At 33.7% G+C, this 21,457-nt stretch overlaps 1 protein-coding gene and 1 long non-coding RNA gene across 4 annotated transcripts in view; one reads left to right on the top strand and one right to left on the bottom strand.

The window, feature by feature from the left end:
- The first annotated feature begins 1,440 nt into the window (after positions 1–1,440).
- On the top strand, positions 1,441–3,339 carry LOC128982946 (uncharacterized). Its single transcript, XR_008489760.1, has 2 exons — positions 1,441–1,624; positions 2,902–3,339. It is a non-coding gene; the product is annotated as an uncharacterized LOC128982946 (long non-coding RNA).
- Positions 3,340–14,964: 11,625 nt separating this feature from the next.
- Positions 14,965–21,457, bottom strand: part of LOC128986068 (uncharacterized) — a 63,627-nt gene continuing 57,134 nt past the window's right edge. For all 3 annotated transcript variants that reach the window (XM_054406182.1, XM_054406173.1, XM_054406191.1), the window contains one exon: positions 14,965–15,926. In XM_054406182.1, coding sequence (XP_054262157.1) covers positions 15,838–15,926 — 89 coding nt within the window. In that variant the 3' untranslated portion in view covers positions 14,965–15,837. The remainder of the gene's footprint in view (positions 15,927–21,457) is intronic.

The following is a 21,457-nucleotide window of genomic DNA, read 5'->3' on the forward strand; positions in this document are numbered from 1 at the left end:
GTGGTTTAATAAATCTGTGCATTGGCATTTTGTATTTAATGTTTTGTACTCAAATACATACGATTATAAGAAAATAATGCAAGTGAATGTTTATAGCTAGACACCAAAGGTAATACAAACAGTAAGAGACTTCCCACCGAAGGCACTGCCCTGACTGTTGCTAAGACAAGTTGTAAGACAACCACCGATAAGGTGTCTAGCCTTTGGGACACACTGCTGCTTCTGGTCATCAGCATCACACTGCTGCTGCTGGGGCTCACAGTGTTCACTTTATCAATGTCTGACACTGGACGGTAATAGGAAGTCGTAACCAGCATGACACACTCTAATTCAGGTACAATGGCAATGCATAATACACTCCAACAAACTGGAGCATTAAACTGTAATATGCAACCCCAGACTAAGAACCATTGTCTATCAAGTAGTGTAGGTAGGTTAGGTGTATATAGTTATATTATACAAACACTGAACCTAAGTAAAACCAAAGCAGGTAGTATAAAGTTAAAGTTGTATTATTAACTTGTCCTCAAATTCAGTAAGGTTTACAGAAGTGAGAACAGTGCTAGAGAGATTTTTTACTTTGTGGTTCATCTGTTTTAAACCTTTATAATAGTATATTTCATAACAAGAGTAGAAAGTGAGTCATTACTGAGACCATGTTTGAAGTGCGAGATTTGACGAGCACTTTATGGTCTAGAATATGTATAGACCCACTTTCACTCGTGTTTTGAACGTTACTTTTCGCTACACTACAAAGACTAATAATTTTCTTAATTAAAACAAACATTGGACATTTTGTATTACAGTTAGGAACATTACAAAACGCATAGCATATTTTAGGTCATGCCTTTAATTTAAAGTGCATATTTACTTTGATTGTACAGTTTTAGTTGTAGATAATTGAAACAGTCGACACAACTACACAATATAGCAAATCTTTGTTCTTTTACTTCGGCAAAATCAAAAAAGATAGTTTACGTTACTTTCACACAGTAAACATTCTTTATCCGTATTAAACAATGTAATGATGAATTTTCTCAAGTGATAAACATTTAACGAAAACAGGTCTTTTCATAGTAGGTAGTGTAGTGAAAATAAATGTTTGTTTAATCAATGTGGCATTGCAAATTTGTTGGTACAGGCATAAATACTGTTTTATCTATGGTACGGGCTTTTACTTCTTTTGGATATTTTATAGTGTGTTTTGTTTAAAAATTTTTATTATCCCTGTATGTCAAGCACCGTTTCTATTATTGTACTAATGAATGGACTAAATGAGTCTAGTACTGTATTTTTATCCATATTTGTAATTTGTGCAAACTAGATCTGTAAATGATGATCCACTATGAGGTTATGCAACCTGAAAACCAGATGGTAGCCTATGTGATATAAAAAATATGGAGGCTGCTTGCAATTACCCATACCACATTGTTGAGTGCAGTCAGGTGTGATGTTATCATCACATTGCTCTCCAGTGAAACTTCTATTGACTTGTAGAGATTAATGATAAAGTGGCATGATAACAGAATTCGAAGATAAGTAGTGTCTACAAATCTGAAACTGTTTGTGTACAATGGCTCAGGGAAGGATGAATATTAATCATAACTCCGTTGAGAGGGCTTCTGTAAGTAACAAAACTGTATAACCAACATATTTTTAATAAATCCAATATAAAAGCAATTTTTTTCAGTTTGATTATTATATCGTCTCGTACTTGCTTTTATATATTACTCTGAAAATATATAACAATAGTATCGTAATAATTTAGGAGCCAATGTAGTTAATAATGTTAGGTACTCAAATATTGTATTGCTTTTCATATCAGGCTTTTCTATAAGTATAATTTTAGGCCTAATCTAACTGTGGTAAGGGTACATTATTTTATATAGCAGTGTGATTTTTAATGTAATTATATAATGATAATACCTAGCATTGTGTAGATGAAATATGTATCTAATTATGTGACAGTTTTATGTCATTATTGTTTAAGCAATATTTTGAGAATACTGTATGTACCTATATGCATGCTCATACAAATTGCAGTCTGAAAACCAAAATTTTTACACACTTGTAATATTGCGTTAAGATGAGAATTTAATTTCAATAACAGTAAATGGAGAACATAATTGAGCAACTATAGGGAAGTTTTCGTCATACTGCAGCAAAAACAGTCGTTTTTACTGCATGCATTATGGATCTAAAGTATTATTTTTGAATCATTTTAGTCCCTAGGGAGTAAAAATCAGCTGTTGTTAACAGTTGAAAATTTCGATTGTTAGTCGCTCGTTGGAAGTCGCTTTGAGAGGTTATGTCTTACATGATATTTATTTCGTTTTCTAGCTTAGTTTGTTAATTAATGATGCAATATGACGAAAAATATGGTTCATCACACGGGCAAAAAAGTGTTTTTTAACCCTCGCTCATTTTCCGACCTCGGCTTCGCCTCGATCGTAAAACTTCCTCGAGTCAAAATTAGTCACTTTAGGCCCTAGTGATGAAGTAATATACTATTTTATTATTTAACCGATCAAAATTGACATAAATATAAAAGTATGATATAATGGCTACAGACTATTTTTTTTATGTGTCAGGTCACAAGTTTATGCTAACAAGCCACAAGACCCTGGGCAACTTAGATAAGTCAGCATCTGTCAAGTTGTACTTCCTACGAGGATGCAAAATGTGACCTTTTGCTAAAAATAATATTCAATGACAAATAGCAAAACACTATTTTGAAAATATACAAATATACATGCAAATCAAATGTAACAGTACCGTAACGGAAGATACAGATTTTCAATCAATTTAGATAGCAACAAATCTTGTTCTATATAGGTATGCACATCATATTGTAGTGTAAGAGTAATCAAATGAGGTTTTCATGCGTGTGTATCCATACAGGTGTCGGGGTCTAAGGTGCCTAGGCCGCGCCTGATCATGGGTCACCCTCACCTATTTGGGGTCTTCGTCGTAGGGTTCTTCCTCTGGGCAGCTGTCTTCTTTCCTCTTAAAATGTACAATGTTATAAATTAATTACTTTTATCTGCGTAATATTACAATGTCTGAAAATAAGATTACACGAGAATTTTAAAATCAATGTAAAGCAAATAAAAAATATTTTATTATAAAGACAAAGTACTAAAAAGGACAACAAAAAACATGGGTGGAGTTATGGAGAACAGTTGACAAATTATATGTTTTCGCCTAATTTTTAGAAGAGTATTTGCTCAAAAATAAAATTGAAATTCTACTTCAAAATATAAACTTTAGTTGAACTTTGTATTCATGAAGTACCGGTAATGTGTATATGATGTTAAATATATTTCATATGCTTGTTAAGAGTGTATAATGCCAAATCTATTCCCTATATGGCTTAAAACTGTGAATCCAAGTTGTCATGAGAAACACAGCATTATATTTGTCCAATGATAACGGATTGTTGGGTTGTTGTTGGTAAGGTGTTTTCTGATTGCCGGGTTTGATGTGATGCAATATTCGAGAGATAATTTCGCCCCTCTCCACCTTGTGGCTAAATTTTTCTCTTCCTTGACCCAAAACACCTAAAACCTCTTGCACACGGGCCCACCCAGCGGCCCTCGCCGGCTATCTGTCCTCGCGTCCGCATTCATTGCTTAGTTTTCCTTATATGTTTATATTGGGGCAAATACGAATGGTACCCTATTGGTTTAATGAATGATTTACTAGAATTAGATTTCATGGACACTTTAAGTGATATGAATGGAACCGGATCACATGAATAGAATTTATCGTGAAAAAGATATTAATCATCCTGATTTTGTATGTATTTTTTTATTTGCAAAAAAATTAAATTCAATATACAAAATTATTTTTTTTTTATTATATTTTTTCTTTCTTTGATTTATTAACTTTTATATCCTATTGGGCACAATAATTACAAATATGTATTTCCCTTGACCATTAGAAATAGTATCAAAACTATTTTAATAAAAGCAAAAATATCAGAAAGTAAAAACAGAATTTTACTTCAAAATTGAATATTTATATAGGTACCTATATAATTGTCCAAAATTTGCTAACCAAACACTGAAATAAAAAATTTTTGCTTGGTGAGAATCCACAAAATATAAAATTGGCAAAACCGCAATCCAGGCCTACTGAAACCGCTGAAGAGTGTCTGTGCAATGTTATGTTTACACATTAGTGATTACTATTATCACCATGGTAACAGGTGGCCGGTGCAATGTTGCCATACACCAACGTCATGGCCTTGTATTAGAGGAGGCTATGTCTCGAGTCAGTGGTAGGCCTAGTACAAGCAATGGTACAAGATATTTATTTATATAATTGTTTTTGTAAATTACATATTTATAAGTAAAAAAGTCCCGTCATTTCCGTCCTAGTGTAATATCCAAATTAGTTATAATTATTCAGTCTAAAGTCTTCGAGAAGATGTTTAACTATAGTATTACTATATAGATGTAAACTAACCCTTGGGACTGTGCAATACCATGGTGGAAGGAACAAGCATAGGTGTGATAATCCTGTCATATGCTGACGTCACCCAGACTGCTAACACCAATTCACCATTTAGACAAAAATTATAAAAAACAATAACAATCAAATCAAAACAAATATATACTTATATGGCAATACAACCAGGCGACCTTTGTTTGCAATCTGGGTGACGTCAGCATATGACGGGAATAGCACACCTATGGTTTTTCCTTCCACCGGTGCAATACGTGTGGTACTCTTGCTACTACTATTATTCATTTTGCTACCTCGTAAGAAGGCGGTATCCAAATGGGTAGAGGCTTTGGGTTATTTGAAGGACTGTTTATAACAGTAAGACCTCACTTGTAAAATAACATAATTAAGCTTTACCTGCAGATTTAGAGCAAAATTATCAAACAAAAAAATGTTGAAGAGAGGACAAAACTGGGATTTGTTTAATAAATTACCGTGCTGGGAGAGAGTTTTAATAAAACTTTGAAGCAAAGTTATTTCAGGCATGACAATATGAGTTCCTGTGAACATATGTGCGCTTAGAATATAATTGTTTTTGGAGGCAACAAAAACTTTTAGGTTGGCTAGTTCATGCATGCAAATTTAATAATAGCCTAACTTTATCCGTCAAGTTAACTCAAATGTGAGTACGTATATGGTACATTACATGTATTACACTCATGATTTACAGATAATTATGACGCCCCCATCAATATTACATTACAGCAAACATACTTGGTAATTGAATTGGACTTTTTGATTGATAATACCAGCTGAAGAACCAGTCCTCTCCTTATTTTTATTTCTCATTAACTGAAGCTGTAAGTACATAAATAACGTCTAATAACGATTATAGCATATTTATTTACAATTATATTGTTGACTCACAATACGGTGACATATTAAAGATGGTAAGTGGTGATCGATATAAATTTGGACATCGATTTGGATTTAATAGGTCCAATTGAAATCGATCACCAGTGGTATAGTTGCCATATTTTATATGCAAGTATATACAAATTGGACTCATTTATATACAAAGTATAGACTGGGGTTGGTGTCGTCCTGTAATTCAGCTACTTGGAGGTCACGAATTGTGGACATTTATAGGCATGCGCTGTGTATGCGATACTCCCTGGTGTGGATTAACTTCCGCAATAGTGACTACTACAACTATCCGCAGTACTATCCTGATAGTTATACCAATTAGGCATACAAGGCGAAAATGTGGTTCGAATTCCACTATAAACTGTAGGTATGGTCCCTTAGTTGCCATTGGCTGTATGAGCTATTAATTAACAGCTGTGTCTAAGGAACATGTCGGCCTTAGTCACTAAGACTACAAGATCACGCCACTCATCCTACACTTATTTCCATTCATACTTGGCTTAAAATACCTAAGTTACTTTCTATGGTCACCATTTCAATGAAAATAAAAGTATATGTTACCGTCTTGTAAGTCAACAGTATGTAATAAAATTATTGTTATGTTCTTTCAGTAAATTTAGTAACAGGTACAAGGCTAAACAAGAAGTTATTTTCTAAAGAACCTGACATTATGAGGCGTTCTAGTGTTCTATCACTTGTCTCAGGTGTTCTTCCTTTACGTGGTGTATTCTGGATGCATTTAATCAGTTTATAAGTTTGTTGATTGCAGGTTTTACATGTCCACATAGTAAAATGTGAATCGCAAACAAAGAGTTAATGGTGGTAATAAAATGGCTTTTGGATTACCAGTACTAACCGAAATTGCATTCAGAGCAGTGCAAGCCAGTTGAGCAGAGCAGAGAAATCATGTTTTATGATCTTTTATGAAGTAAGAAATTTAAAAAAATCTACAGATAAAAAATAAATGACTAAATTTTCAGTAGCCTATAACCATTGACTTTGTATGCTGAAGAAGACATCTCATCTAGGCAATTTTTTTTTATGTACCTAGTTGAGTTAACCAGACAGACACAGACTGTGCTAGTGTCTATATAATTCTATTTTATACCTTATTTATTGTTACTGAGATAGTTTATGTTCCATAATAGATGCTATAGCTTACAACAAATCATCCTATCAGGTTTTTTTTAGTAAAAATCCTGCATGTGAAATGAACCAGTAATTTACACCACCGGTGGCTCACTTGAACTACATCCATTTTGATTTGAAAATCTGGCAACTTTAACACAGAGATGGAATTTCTAGATAGTTCTATTAATAGTCAAAGGTTTGACTCATAACTATTAACATATGTATGTAAGTTATCAATGTTATAAGTAAGGCTGTGAGTCTGTGAGTACAAATTTCACTGAAATCAAACTGTGACACAAATTTCATTCAACTCTGTCAGTGTTCCAGAACTCGGCTTTCTTTACTGGAAATACTTTATGACTGCTTATATATTCTCGTTGCATAGACATAAAATGGCTTTAACAATAGCCCTTCAATTTATACCAAACTCTAGATCAAGCGGAAGCGACATGAGTTATCCCTGGGGAAACTGTCTTGCAAACTATGAGAAAACCTTACTGTCTACTGTTTTGCTATGTCTGGACACTGCTAGGAAATCCTAGCTGTACTCTTATTACCTTTCTGACACACGATAACCAAAACCAATTTACTTTGCAAAAAACAGTAACCAAACTGGTTGGACATTAGTAGTTGTCAAAGTGAACTAAAACATACACAAAACAAGACCTCTACACTCTACAGTGCACTGCCAGAACTAACAATAAAATTGTCTTCAGCTGTTTTATAAGGATGAGAAATCTATGATAATGGTGAGAAAGTGTTTATATATTAATTACAGGAGTATATGAGTTTGTCGAAAAATGTAATTATTATTTAGTATGTCCCTAAATTGACTTATTTGAAATTCTCTTTAAATGCAATTACAAAAGTTTTCAGAAGATTCTTCAGAAAAAATTGGATGGTTTCTTGTGTCAATTTTATTATAAAGTTGTAAAGAGCTTTCACCTACACGTCAGATACCAGACGCCAACTAACTTTTAATGACATCGGCTTTTTACCCAATTACAAGATATACAAGTTTGAGCGTTTCAAAAGGGTTTTAAAACAACATTTTTTACAAGTATCACGTGAGAATTTTAGCAATCATTGTTTCGCAAAACTTATTACATTGTAAATCTCTTTTCTTGATGCATTACCATGAGTAAACTTTATATTTAATTTCATATGATTTTAACAATAACTTCTGTCTTACAGACCTAAGTACAATGAATTTGAATAGATTTAGTTTTTTTGGCCTCTGAGTCATGAAAAATAAATGTTAATCAGTCTTGGGTCTAGGTATTACCTTTGACTATTGATATTTCTCTATCCAATAGTCAATGGTATTACCAAAGATTACATGTAATCTTTGGTATTACCTACCATAAGACTTACAGTAATAACAGCTTATTTGCTATATGTGAAACTTGCAAATGAACTGTTTGCTTTTTGGCGAATTTCCCATATAGGGAATAAGCTATTACCGCAGGTCTCATGGTAAGACCTAGACTCGGGACCGATTTACTTTTTTGTTTTGAGGTCCCCAGAGGCCAAAAACACCATCCATTCAAATGCATATATATATATATATATATTTATATATAATACATATATATATGTGTGTGTCTGTTAGTACGATAACTCGAGCAAAAATGATCCGATTTTGATAACATTTAGTACAAACATGTAAACCTACGTTTATTTGAACGAGTTCACGAGCCAGCATAATCGGACTATGGGAACGGGTGTTTATGGGGGGTTTTATGGGGTAAAAATAGATTTTTCCCAGTTTTGACCATAAAAAAACAAAATTTCTTAATTTCTCTCCAAAACATTTTGTAGAGGTTAAAAAAATTAATAATTTTTTATACATGTATTTTGTATTATGTATATTTGTATTTTTTTGTATGTCCAACAGTTACGGAGATAATAAAAAAAATTGTAAATTTAAAATTCCCGTGTTATATTCTTATAGAGAATATATAAACTGTTGTAGTTTGCTTGTTTATGGATATATTTAAACCAAATTTGGAAATGTTGTTTATTTATAATACTAAGCTATCGACATTGCAATAAAAAACATATCTCAAAATCTTCCCTGTAGCAGCAAACCTAGGTACTCACTAAAATTAATCTATATATTAATACACAGGCAGTTTTCTTTTCACAGTCATAACGCGATAACGGCTGGACGGATTGTAACATCAAACTGAATTTACTTTGTTTACATCTAAACATAAGGACATGGTTTGAAATAGTTCTTAAGATTAATCACAGACTGGACTTATTACTTCCAGAGCAAAGTCGGAATTATTTATATTTATATTTTAACATCTGTTTATGAAGTCTGTTTCATTAATACTGTAAAATATTTCCTAGCAAAACTTGGTACTTTCCTGTTAAAGGGAACATTCATTATTATCGATGATTTTTTCGATATATCGATATTTTTGTTTCCGATCAGATCTATTACAAATTGACAACAACAACTAACTGATCTTGTTTAGGCTAAAATAGTCTATATGGATTAAGAAATGAAACTGTTCTAAGCTAACCTAACATAACCAACCAAACTTGCTGTACCATTTAAAACTTCCGTTTGGGTTTGATAATAGAAAAGGCAAGTTAAACACGGAATTTTTAAATGTTACAGCAAGTTTGGTTAGTTATGTTAGGTTATTTTTTTAGAAAAGTTTCATATACTGAACAATATTTAGCGTAGTTGTCAGCTGATATGTTACAATTTGTTAATATCGATATATCGAAAAAAAAATCATCGATAATAATGAATGTTCCCTTTAACAGGAAAGTACACAAAACTTGACAACAAATTTTTTACTGTAGTTAAATTGATTTACCTTAGATCATATTTTACTGAATGATCACAGTTTTCATTACAGTTCGGTATAATGAAGTAAATGTTTAAAAGTGCTTATTCGCAATGCATTTACCCATTACTTTACCATTTTATCATGTAATTTACAATGTGAATGATTATTTCTTTGTAGTGTTGTTTTCTGTTGTTTGGTTAACTCTTTCGTGTTTTATTTGATTCAAAATTAAATGCCACCTAAGACCAAGAACTGCGAGTGGCTGGAGGGAATGCGAATGTGACCGCTTGCAACACCCTCCCAATGGAACATTTTGACGGATACAGAGCGGCAGTACTAGCACCGCTGCAAGACCTAGATTCGGAAATTATTTGGATAAAATTTGTCAGTTAAATTCCACCTTTGTAATGGTCAGCTCCGAAGCTCATTTAGATGAGAGTACCACGAATCGGATCTACAATTTCAAGATCTATTATATGTTTTCGGGGGGAAAACACTTTTACCATGCGGAGACTTTCAACAAATGCTGCAAGTTCTTATACGTTGCAGTACCGATCGCAGACCATTATTGTAGAAAACTGTGTAAAATCATTCACGCAGTGGTCAAGCATAAAGAATTTCAAATTAACAACAGACATGCATGCTTTACAAGTTGAAGTGGACTTTGTAATTTCCCCCAGAAACTTGGTGATGTGTCTTTACCAATTTACAATGATCTTAGTCCACACACTCGTATTATTGAGTTGCCAGATCGAATAATTGGAAGTAGGTCAGTAATTCAGGAAACATATGGTGACGTTAACGATATCTTGTTAACTTTTGTTTTCCTTCTTTATACAAGTTGCAATTTTGCTCTATTTAGAGCAACATGTTATCTAGTGTTAATTAAATAGGAAATAAATCTGAACATTTTTAGGGAATATTTTTGTAGAAATCCAGCCAGGTAAATGCAAATTCCCTTAGTCTGCAGGTTTAGTGCAGCGAGGGTATTTAAAATGTTTTTGTTTTATTTCAACTCTGTAAAAATGTAACTATCAAAACAAAACTAGTTTGGCGAAAACCCCAACTAATTAAAACTACCTTTTAAACTGCTTTTATGTCAGTACAAAAATATCCAAAAAGAAAGGGAGAGCTTTTGTTTGTATTTATGTTCTAAATAAAAGCAGTAAAAACAAGGTATATTGCAGCTGATTCAATTTACCAAGAAAATATTGTCATTAAACTTCTAAGATGAAAACTGAAGACATTGTGCTTTTATCCTCTTCAACAAAGGGTATAAAAGTCACCAACCCAGAGCTTATTGTTTGTTGAGAAAATAATGTGCCTTTGCTAAGTTGTCTCATTCCTCTGAAATTTGTAAACGAACAAAGAAAATATCTTAGTACTGGGTATATTTTTAAAATTTATAAAAAAGTTAAGTTTATATAATAATATATTCAGCACAGACACTCGCAGCACAAACATTTTATCTTTTAGTTAAATAAACGGGATATTAAATCATTTCTTTTGTTGTGAAAATAGGTATCATGCTGATTTTAATAACTTTGAATTTACAACTAATAAAATACGAGTATTATGGGTATTATGAGTATTATAATAACTAAACTCTTATTATATTAGTGAAATTAAATACATATTAATTCTATTAGGGAAAAATTATATTGAACATTATATTAATTTTGATGAGTAGGAGGTGTTTCAAGTCTACTACAAATTTGGTTAAACTTTGAATTCTTTCAAATTTCTTAGTCTACCTTGAAAGATTAAATATAATCTTTGTGAAAGTAAATCCAAAATGCTCACACATTTATTATTGGTTTGAATATCTGGTACGTAACTGTCCACTTTATTATAGACAAAGTTACCAACTTTCAATATCAAAGTAATATATTGTGTCTTTAATTCCTCGATGCTATGGGCAAAATTATCATCCTGGGATGAAATCAAAAGCAGCAAAACTGTTGATGAAACTCCACTTTTGATATGGCTGGATGTAAGAAAGTGAAGACTTATCTAGCATGAAAAGTGAAAGCTTCCTAGCCAGATGATGAGAACAGGCTTTCTTAGAGGGTTATGGGGCAAATATATTTTATTGTTGTATTTTTTACTTTGAAAACTTTCAAATTCCACATTCTAGCAGAAGTTTCTTTTTTAAAAGCTAAAAAAACAATTACAATTGTCAGATCTATTATTGTTGTTTTTTTTTTTTCGATTGATCATACTCACTCTATCATAATATAATTGTTTGATAAAGGGTAACCATACAGAGAAAATTTGCTATACAGAGATTCCGATGTAGTTCTAATGCGACCAAGGTAAAGCTCCGCTATTAATGTAATTTGGTTGAATACAATAAACACTCATCAGGTTGAGTTTTACTAACTGTCTTGATTAAATCATGTGAACTGGCTTTTATGGGTTGAATATGGATTTGTAGATATATTCTTTTTCAAATTTAAGCCTAGTCGGTTACGTAGTTTTTGCATGATTGAATAGCACACACACAAACAGACAGACACCATACGATTTTTATTTAATAGTAATAATATTGATTTATTAATCAATAATAATGTTCTGTTGAATCCTGTTTTCTTTAAGCCAAATTGTCACAGCACAAAATCACAAAAATATTTGTCTTGGCCTACTTAAAAATGTATTGTTGAAAAAGGGTAATAACTTAAAAACTAATTTGTCTGATAAGAGATCAAAAACCACATTTAGACTATTTAGAGAGAACTCGTTGGAATGGCTTATGTTCATTAAGTAAGGTTTAAGTTTGTACATTGTGCCACTTTGTCGGTGATGGGGTCTTGAGAGTTGTCCACTAATAGTGAAAGAGGAGTTGAGAAGTTTGGTTTCCACAAGTTATAACAAGGGTCCGCCCTTATGTCACTGTCAAGGATGGGAGATTAGACCACAACTTCCTCCTTGCTCTAATTACGTTCAACTTTAGTTGTTCATAATTGGGCAAGGAAAATCCATGTTTTATAGCAAAAAGTATGGTCAGGTAAGCAAAGAAAAATTACAATAATTTAAAACTCCAACGGATTCTCAAAACCAAGAATCAACATTCTGTCTACCAGGAAAGTTTGAACAAAATTTGAATTCCTAAAACTACTAATACCGGTACTGACTAGGTGTTGTTCATTATGTCATGAACCAAGGCCACACTAAATAAACAGGCCGTAATGCTCCTCTGGCATGACGTTATCGTAGGCAATGGCAGTGACGTAATTTTTGCCGTTTGTGATCAGCTGCTTGTTTAATCTTTTATCTTTTCAAATAACATTACCTCATTGCCGTCGCCTATGATGACGTCATGCCTGAGGAGCATTACAGCCTGTTTATTTAGTGTTGCCTTGCATGAACAGTCAAGTTTAATTGGTTGGGTAGCCAAAATAGTATTAGCTAATTTAAAACTGGGATGGATTGATTCTATACCCAATTGCTACCTTGACAGTGGTATAAATAAATGAATACTGCTTTTTGTAAAGTTGATGCTACCCTAATATGGAAATTTCATGAATCCCAAATTAAATTATGAAATTCAACGGGCGCTATACTAGGTGTCTAAGCTTTGCGCAGTAAGTAATCTTACTAAGGTTTTTCTCAAAAATCTATATTATATTTTAGAATGCTAACTCCAGCTAAAAAATACACATGTATATTGCAACAATTTTTTTGGCAATTCAATTAAAAAATGATAAAATACTCTTTTAAACCAAAGGGAAGGAATTGATGCACTACCTGCAGCACCCTCTGTTAGCAATTAATTTACCAAATTTGTAGCCTTTTACAAGTAACGCTCGTGAATAGGCGCCAATCGGGGCTATAGAATACAGGGGCTAGCTCACGTCTTTGATGTAGCACTTGCCGACACGGCCCCGCTCCCCCACCTCCTGTGACGTCACTGGGCTGACAGTCGGGCCTGTTTCCATTACGCGGCCAGCGAAAATCTCACTCTTTTACACGCTCCCCTACCGTTGTACGAACATATTTCTCACATGAAACTTATATCGTTTTATTCTGCATTAACTGTAGAATCCAAATATCCAAATAGTTTTTAGTTTACCACAAGTAAATTAGTTTTATACCAACAAACGTAGAGAAACTACAATAATGAAACATGAAAAAGTCACTAAGCGAGGAACATTTTAATTTTCGGGTTAGGCACAAAACTTTCAGCGAGAAAACTGTAGTCAATCAGTTCTTCCTTAGTAATTAATTAACAATTCTTAAATACCCCTAACGGTTCATTAATAAATCGTCTCAAAAGACAATTGTTACAACTGAGCGCTGGCGGGTAATTTTGCCGTTCGCCTCGCAAATTTTCGGTTGTTGTTATGGCAACACTGCATTAAATACGCGTAAAAACAACTTCGCTCTTTCATTGTTATTCGGGTCTTCCGTTTGTTTCTGAAGAAGATAGAAGAAAAATGATCAGAAGATGAGTAAGTGGCTAAAATCAGCGAAATAGGATACAACTATTATAATAAAAATACTATCGCATTAAAACGCTCTTTTACTTAATTTCTACGAACACTTTGTTCAACAGACAATATAAAATTACCTAAACCATTACACATCCCTAAAAGATACCCAACCAAGTGTATTAGAATTATATGACAAGGAGTACCGGAATATCAAACAAGATAAAATAACATTCTAAGCCTTAAGTCTACACAATTCTTAAAATTCAGTTTTAGCACTAATTACTTGTTTCACTAATAGAAACAGTGCAATTGTTTTAGGATCATAACATTTTTTAACTATCATGTTATAAACAGCACGATGCGGACATGTGCGGAACGATGTAATGTGATCGCCAAGTTTATAAAGCCTAACTTCCTGGTAAGCAATAAACGACCCGTTGGTTTTATCGAAAATTTTCAGGCTAATTATTGAAATAGAACTATTAATGAATATTTTTCTCGCTCAAAGTTTGTTCCTATCCCAAAAATAAAAAAAATCCCCGCTTAGTGACTTTTTGTAGTTCACAAGTTTGTAATCGTTATAATTTTCCCCTTTTAAAATACATATTATTGATCATAACTAAAATATTTTTGGACCATCATATTCTGTAGTTAATGCAGATTACAACGATATAAGTTTTATATGGACAATTTAATTGTGTACATTTAGGGAAGCATTTAAACGAGCGATTTGTATATGTGCCGCGCGCTAGCTACGCCCGTGGAGTCAGCGCGGTGACGTCACAGCCACACGGCAGTGGGACCACTTTGCTAGTCCACGTGAGCCAGCCCCTGTATTCTATAGCCCCGGGCGCCAATGGGTTAAAATGGGTTGAACTCCCAAACTAAGTATGTAGTTGCAAGTAATACCAATAATCGATAAAGCAACTCGTTGACGCTGAGCATGTTTGTTCGGCTTAATATGATTATGAAGAGGTTGAGGTTATGAATTTTCATACATAAAGTACATTTTAAATAGTTAAAATTATTTTGGCTGTCTGAGGTGTTGATTTTGTTGTATACTAGAGTAGGTTTAGTTCCGTTGGACTATATTGTTATAAGAATGAAGTGATTGCTGCTGAAACACCGTGATATTGCTATGAATAGACTGCAGTTCACTTGTTAAAATAGGTATAAATGAATGACTGTGGAGCAAATAAAATTGAGGCAGCAGATACCACGAACAAAACGTTTAATTACATTTACAAACAAAATAACAAATTTACAGCAGTTTCTATTAAGTATCAGAGAATACAAATGTTGAGAATATAAAAAAGTATTTACTGCTAAAGTGACCTTCTGTGCTCTGTGGGCAATACTGGGAATACAGCTTAAATTTATCAGCCTCACAAGAAAGAAAAACCAATTGTGTGATCATTTGAACACAGTTGTATAAGATATCAGTTCAACTATGTAAATCAAATGTACTAAACCTCACAATATGTATTTCAAAACAAATTATCCTCCTTTAACATCTTACAAATAGTAACACTAAGGAGTAAAGTACAAATTTAAAAGTTAATAATAAAGGAACATAGATTGCTTTGCAAATCTTACGAATACACTGTCAAAGATCAGTAAAGCTTCTGTCTTTAACATATCAAGAGGATAAACTGCAACTTTAAAATTCAAAATATAATGTGCGTTAGGTAGCACGCTCAGTCTTACAAATCAACCAATACAACAAACATCAACTTATCCTATTTTTGAGTGTAAAATATTCATTTATGAAAACCATATTACTAATGCGTTACAAAAAGTATTTACTACATCATTGAAAATCATTACAAAATCAAAATATAGCAAGTTAAATATGAAATGTTTATCTTTACACCCACTACAATCTAATTTCATCAATCTCTTTATGAACAAAATAAACCTAGCAAGATTGGAATAAATCGAATCACTTAAAAGTGAAAAGGGGGGGTTCCTTCCTTACCACATGGAACACTTATCACTGAACAAATCATTACTGTAGGGTTTAATGTATGTATAATAATGCCGTGGCTTAGTAACTAAATTGTAACCTCTTGCCAGCTGCACCAGTCTCACTCGGTGTTCTTCTTTCTTGACATTCGCTTCTTGGTAAAGGTCACATTTACCTCTTGCTTTTTCTTGACGTTCATCAACTCTTTACCTATAACAAAAAATGTTATAATTAAATCATGTTTTAAGAAAGAATAATGTTAAATCTTAACACTAAAATTCCCCAAATTGGGTATAAAAAACTAGCCAAATTTCTGTTATTGACACAAACTGGAACAATTTAAAACTAAAAGTAACAGCAATAACATTGGAAACATACGGACATCAAGTATAGTAAAATTTGCATTTGTTAAGATTTCAAACAGAAATAAATATTTTGCATCAAAGCATGGAAGATATGGGGAGTTAAAACTGATTACTACTTGAAATGATTGGGGCATTCCAGATCACAATATAAAAGTAAACAAAATGCATAGTTTTTGGATCACGATCATCTAAACAATTAGCTGAACAGAAAACTTATCAGCACTCAATAAAATTTAGAATATTCAGGTGTTTAAAAAAAAGGTTTAAATTAATAGGAAGGAAGTGCCGGATTTAGGGTACTTGTTGCCCAAGTCCAATTTAACTTGAGCGCCCCTGCCCCATAGGTGGAATCGTGAACTTTGCTTACGATCAAAGGGACATCGTCATCATCACCCGCGACCTAGAGGTAAATCCAGCACTGGATGTATGCAACTCTGGCTCCTCGACAATGATGAGTGAAGGATGAGAGTTGAACGGCAAAAATTAGAGCCTTACTACTACTTACTAAGATCACCTGTAGCTGTGTATTTAACAGTCCCACTTTTTATTATATCCCTATTCAATTGGGTCTAATTTTTAACTGTCAAAACACTACTGAGGAAAATCAATAATCCAAAAACACAACTATAACTTATTGAAAGGATTTGGAAACATGTTAACTGAGGTCCTTTATACACATCCACGCACAGTACAGTGACATTACTCATATTAATTGCGCAAAAATAGTTCTGATATTCAGTTTCTTCTTTTTTGAAAGGTAAATGACTCACAAAGGGAGATAAACTCATTTCAAGTGAAAGCACAATTGAAGGAAAAATTCAATGTATAAATTGAGACTTGTGTGGTTGAAAGGTCATCATCAATAGAGGGGTAAAGGCAGTCACATACAGTGTTGAGTAGGTTATCCTTAAATGGGGTTATAATGTAACCACCAAAACCAAAGGTTGAGATGGACAGTCAATTGTTGCCTTTGGACTTATTTATGATGGTTAAAATATATATGTAAATATTTAATTAGACATAAGTTATTTTAAGATATATTATTCAACACCATTTAGTGTGCAAAACTGTACTTTATGAATAAAGGATACGAGGGAACCCGTGCTCTAATTGCGCATTTTAATGGGGTTCAAATTCAAATTATCTTTTATAGCATGTAAAAAACGTACAATAAATAGTGTCAAGCTTATGGTTACTATGAACAAATACTTAACCTAAACAAAAAATACAGAAAATAAAACTATCTATAGCTGTACACATTCATATACAGTTCATCTATAGAGTAGATGGGTCTTTCTATCAAAATTACTTTGAATTAATGTTTAAACTTTTTATTGTCATTCATATATTTTAATTCTTTTGATATAATCTTTATCTTTATTATCTTTATCTTTGATTAAAACTTTATCAGCATATGAGGGCTTAATTTTATACATTTCTAGGTTGTGTTTCGGTAGAACTATATTATTTTTTGTTTCTGATGTTGTATTTATGGGTTTCACGATGTAATTTAAAATTATCCTGGTAATTTTTTACATGTACGATACATTCTAGAACATACAAACTAAACACAGTTTCAAATTGGTACAAAATGTTGCTTTACAGACTCATTATGATCTAGATTTAACTTTATTCATATTCATATTCTTGTTACTATTTTCTGTAAAACAAGAATCTTTTCTAAATTTTTTAGGGTTTATAACTTGTTTCAGAGACAATACAAATAATACAAAAAAATTTAACTTTTCAAAGATGGTGTTTGCTTAAGTCAGTTAATTGGAAATCTACTAATTAAAAATATTATACCTACACCTAAAAAAATTAGATATGATTCTATGCTGTGTCTATATTTCTTTTACATTACACATTCGATTTCTGGTTGTATGACGAGATTAATGTGTTAACAATAGAGCTGTGCAAGCAGCTCAATTTTGAGCCGAGCCGAGCCTACAAGCTCAAGAGATCATGCATCAAGATTGAAAATTGAGCTCAAGCCTAGTTTTAACAATCCCAATTGCAGCCTGCATCTGCAAAGATCGTGCATTAAAAAATTCTTGGTTTTGCCATGATTGTGGATGACGCCGCTGATGATGTTTACAAGACAGCGAGAAATGTCCACGATTCTGCTGCAATTGCAGGAGACGATGATAAATACATGACTGAAGGAGGTATTAAGGATTTTTCCATGATCGTGGTAGACAATGATGTTTCTAATTATATAGTGATTTAAACACCTTATTCTGGCAATTCAATTGTTGTATTCCACAACTAGTGTCAATCTGCTAAGAGGTCATCATCATGTGCGTACAAGAATGATTTTTTCAAATTAAGGTAGTCAGGATTAACATGATGTTTCTATAACTGTCGGAGATGTTCAATATTCAGCCGCGATCAAGGAGGACAATGATGATGTTTACCCGAACAATGATTTTGTTATAAACGACAATGATGATTATTGATTTTTCATCACTTTGGTTTTCTAAAATGTGATATTACTAAAATGTTTCAATTGTCATCTAACTACATTAAGAATAACCTTGTTTCTAAAAATGAACTACTTTAGATTAACCCTTTGAGTGCCAACGTCCGAGGAACCGGACGTTTTTAAAACGAGCCAAAAGTGCCGACGTCCGGCCGACCGGACGTTTTTAGAACGAGCCAAAAGTGCCAACGTCCGGCTGACCGGACGTTTCGTAATGATCGAACAGTTGTCATAACAACCGAATGGATACTCAGATTCTTTTAACCCATATATTAACATTGAGTCGAAAGTTACTAGATGCGATACATCGATTTTCGTTAGTCGAAATATCGAAAATTCGATTTTTACGAAATTTTAACCTAAAAATCGCCAGATCGCGCTCGGCATTTTTAGCGCGACCTTCGGGAAAAATCATCGGCATTTTTTTAGCGTTACTTTTATTTCTCGCCTGGCACTCTAAGGGTTAAGCAATAGGGAAAACGTTAGTGCTGCTCACCTACTACAGTGGAACTTGGCTAATTAGAATTTCTAAAGTTCAAAATCTACTCCCTGAAAAACCACTTTGCATCATTGGCCTGCGGTTGAAATCCCTCACCAGCCCTTTAGTGCAGGCTGTAGGCTTGTAGCTTCAATGGTGTCGCATCCACACCCCTTCCCCCCCCCCCCTTAACCACTGTTAGACCTACGAGACTCACGTCTGTGGCCTGCGCTCCTTTTGAGGTAATTAAATTGCCAAACCCCTTCTACCTTTCTATTGTTTTGCAAAGCTCCACTTCTCATATCTCATATCAGTGTCATTGATTACACTTTTATGGTAGTGCGTGCTATCGTTAAGTGCTACAGTATTGTTTCCAAGTTTTTTGTTTGCACTTGTGGTCTAAGTTAAATTTTGCCATGCGTTTTAAGGTGTATGCACAGGGAAAAAATGTTGTTATCAGATTCCCTACAAAACTTTGACTTAAGCGGAGAAAATAGTAGCGATTTAAGAAGTATAGAAGGGGATGAAGAAATAATCAGAGATTGCCAAGGAATTTGGAATCTCTCATAACTTGTTGTCCACCTACTTAAAAAATAAAGAGAAAATTGTCAAAAGTGAAAGTGAGTGCTCTTAGGCCAAAAAAGGATAAGGGAACCAGAAAACCCTCAATTTGGACAGGCGTTTTCAAAAGGTTCAAACAAGCAAGAGATAAGAAGATTCCTGCAAGCCCTTGTAAGGAGCAAAGCAAAACAATTTTCTACTGAACTAGGAAAAAAACTATTTTTTAATGTAAGTACAGGGTGGCTAGATGGCTTCAAGGAACACAACAAAATTCCGTTCAAATCGATTTGCAGTGGGAGTGAGGCCAGGACAGCAAGAAGCCAGACAATTGAAAAAAATATCAGGAGATGATCCAGGACAAAGACGAAAAAAAACATATTTAATGTTGATGAAACGGGTCTTTTCTTTAAATGCACCCCTGACAAAACACTTGCTTTTAAAGATTAAAAATGTCACAGAGGAAAACTGAGCAAAGAGAGTGTTATCCTCCTGGTGGACAAATAAGTTCAAATAAGAGGCACTGGGCAAAGATCAGCTATTGTAGGATGGGAGGAGTTATTGATGAGAAAATTAAAAATGGAGTGGGAACTGAACTGTTGTTTTCCGTTTAATAAGGTTTCACAGGTATTTCCTATTCTCCTAGAGTGTCCAATGTTTTCCCTTTTCTGCAAGTGTAAAATTTTCAAACTGTCATCAATACCATAAAATGATTGCGGTCTGATAAATGCTGAGAAAGGTCAAGCCTGTTGGGATACAGCATAGGATATCAATGGCTGATCAGTCCGAGGTTGTGGTGGACACGAGCTAAGAATTTGATATTGAGATAGGTGACAAAAGGTATCAAGTGTCAATGCCTCACCTCAACCGCCTTCCAGCTCAAGTGATTATCAGGGTTGATTTGATAACACCTCTTGAATTGATATCTTTGAACTAACCAACGGTATCAAACCAGATTAGTCGTACAGAGCCAGCTGAGCATAAAGTGGATATTCGATACAGGAAGGGCCTTACTTCGGAATCCTGTAAATATTGCTGATACTTGTGCTGGTGGGGGAATACTGAGGGGAATGTTGTAACCAAATTGAATTGCTACTCGAGGATGTTGGCGTCTGTCAGGGACAGGCCGAGTCAGTTCGAGAACTTTGCTATTAAGAATGGTGAGTTATATAGATGTCGGCCTGGAAAATTCCAAGTTGGCAAGACCTTGGATTGGGAAAATACATTGCTTGGAGAACACGCTTTAAACCTGTAGAATATATGGGTGGGTCGAAGTGTCTCCTGAGTAGGCAGTAGCCTAACAGAAAATACTAAGATTTTTCTTTTCTTTTTCTTTTGTGAAATAAGTGGAGTGTGTAAGGGTTAATTTCCCTCACAGTTTGTTTTACTTATTGGAAGATACTTCTACTAATTTTGTGAAGGAATTAATGTTTGATTTTTTCTTAGAGCCACAAACTCAATTATTATTGCTAGGTTATTAATAGGCCTATTTCTTTGAATCACATAACAGTGGAAGTTAAGTTGAATTTAACATGTAGGCTAATCACTTACACAATTAAATAGCTTTTTCCCTATATGGGAAATTAGCTAAAAGTACAACATTTATGAATACAAAACTTGATTTTAATCATGTAAAAACTAACCCCTTGAGTGCCGTCGTGTTTCGCTCGAAGACGCACCATTGTCGTAGCTTGAAAGCTGAGCGTCTTGTAACGAGACGGTCGAGATTGCGCAAGAAATGCCAGTCTCGGAGCGAGATTCCCAGAAAATCACTTCATACAGTATCACATTTCAATAAAGCAGGCTGCAAATCGTACCAAATAAGACAGAAGGAGGTTGGCAACAACTATTTTTTTAC

The sequence above is a fragment of the Macrosteles quadrilineatus genome, unplaced genomic scaffold (assembly GCF_028750875.1).
Source record: "Macrosteles quadrilineatus isolate MER2022 unplaced genomic scaffold, UCM_ALF_1.0 Scaffold_1__1_contigs__length_201487025, whole genome shotgun sequence".
Lineage (NCBI taxonomy): Eukaryota > Metazoa > Arthropoda > Insecta > Hemiptera > Cicadellidae > Macrosteles > Macrosteles quadrilineatus.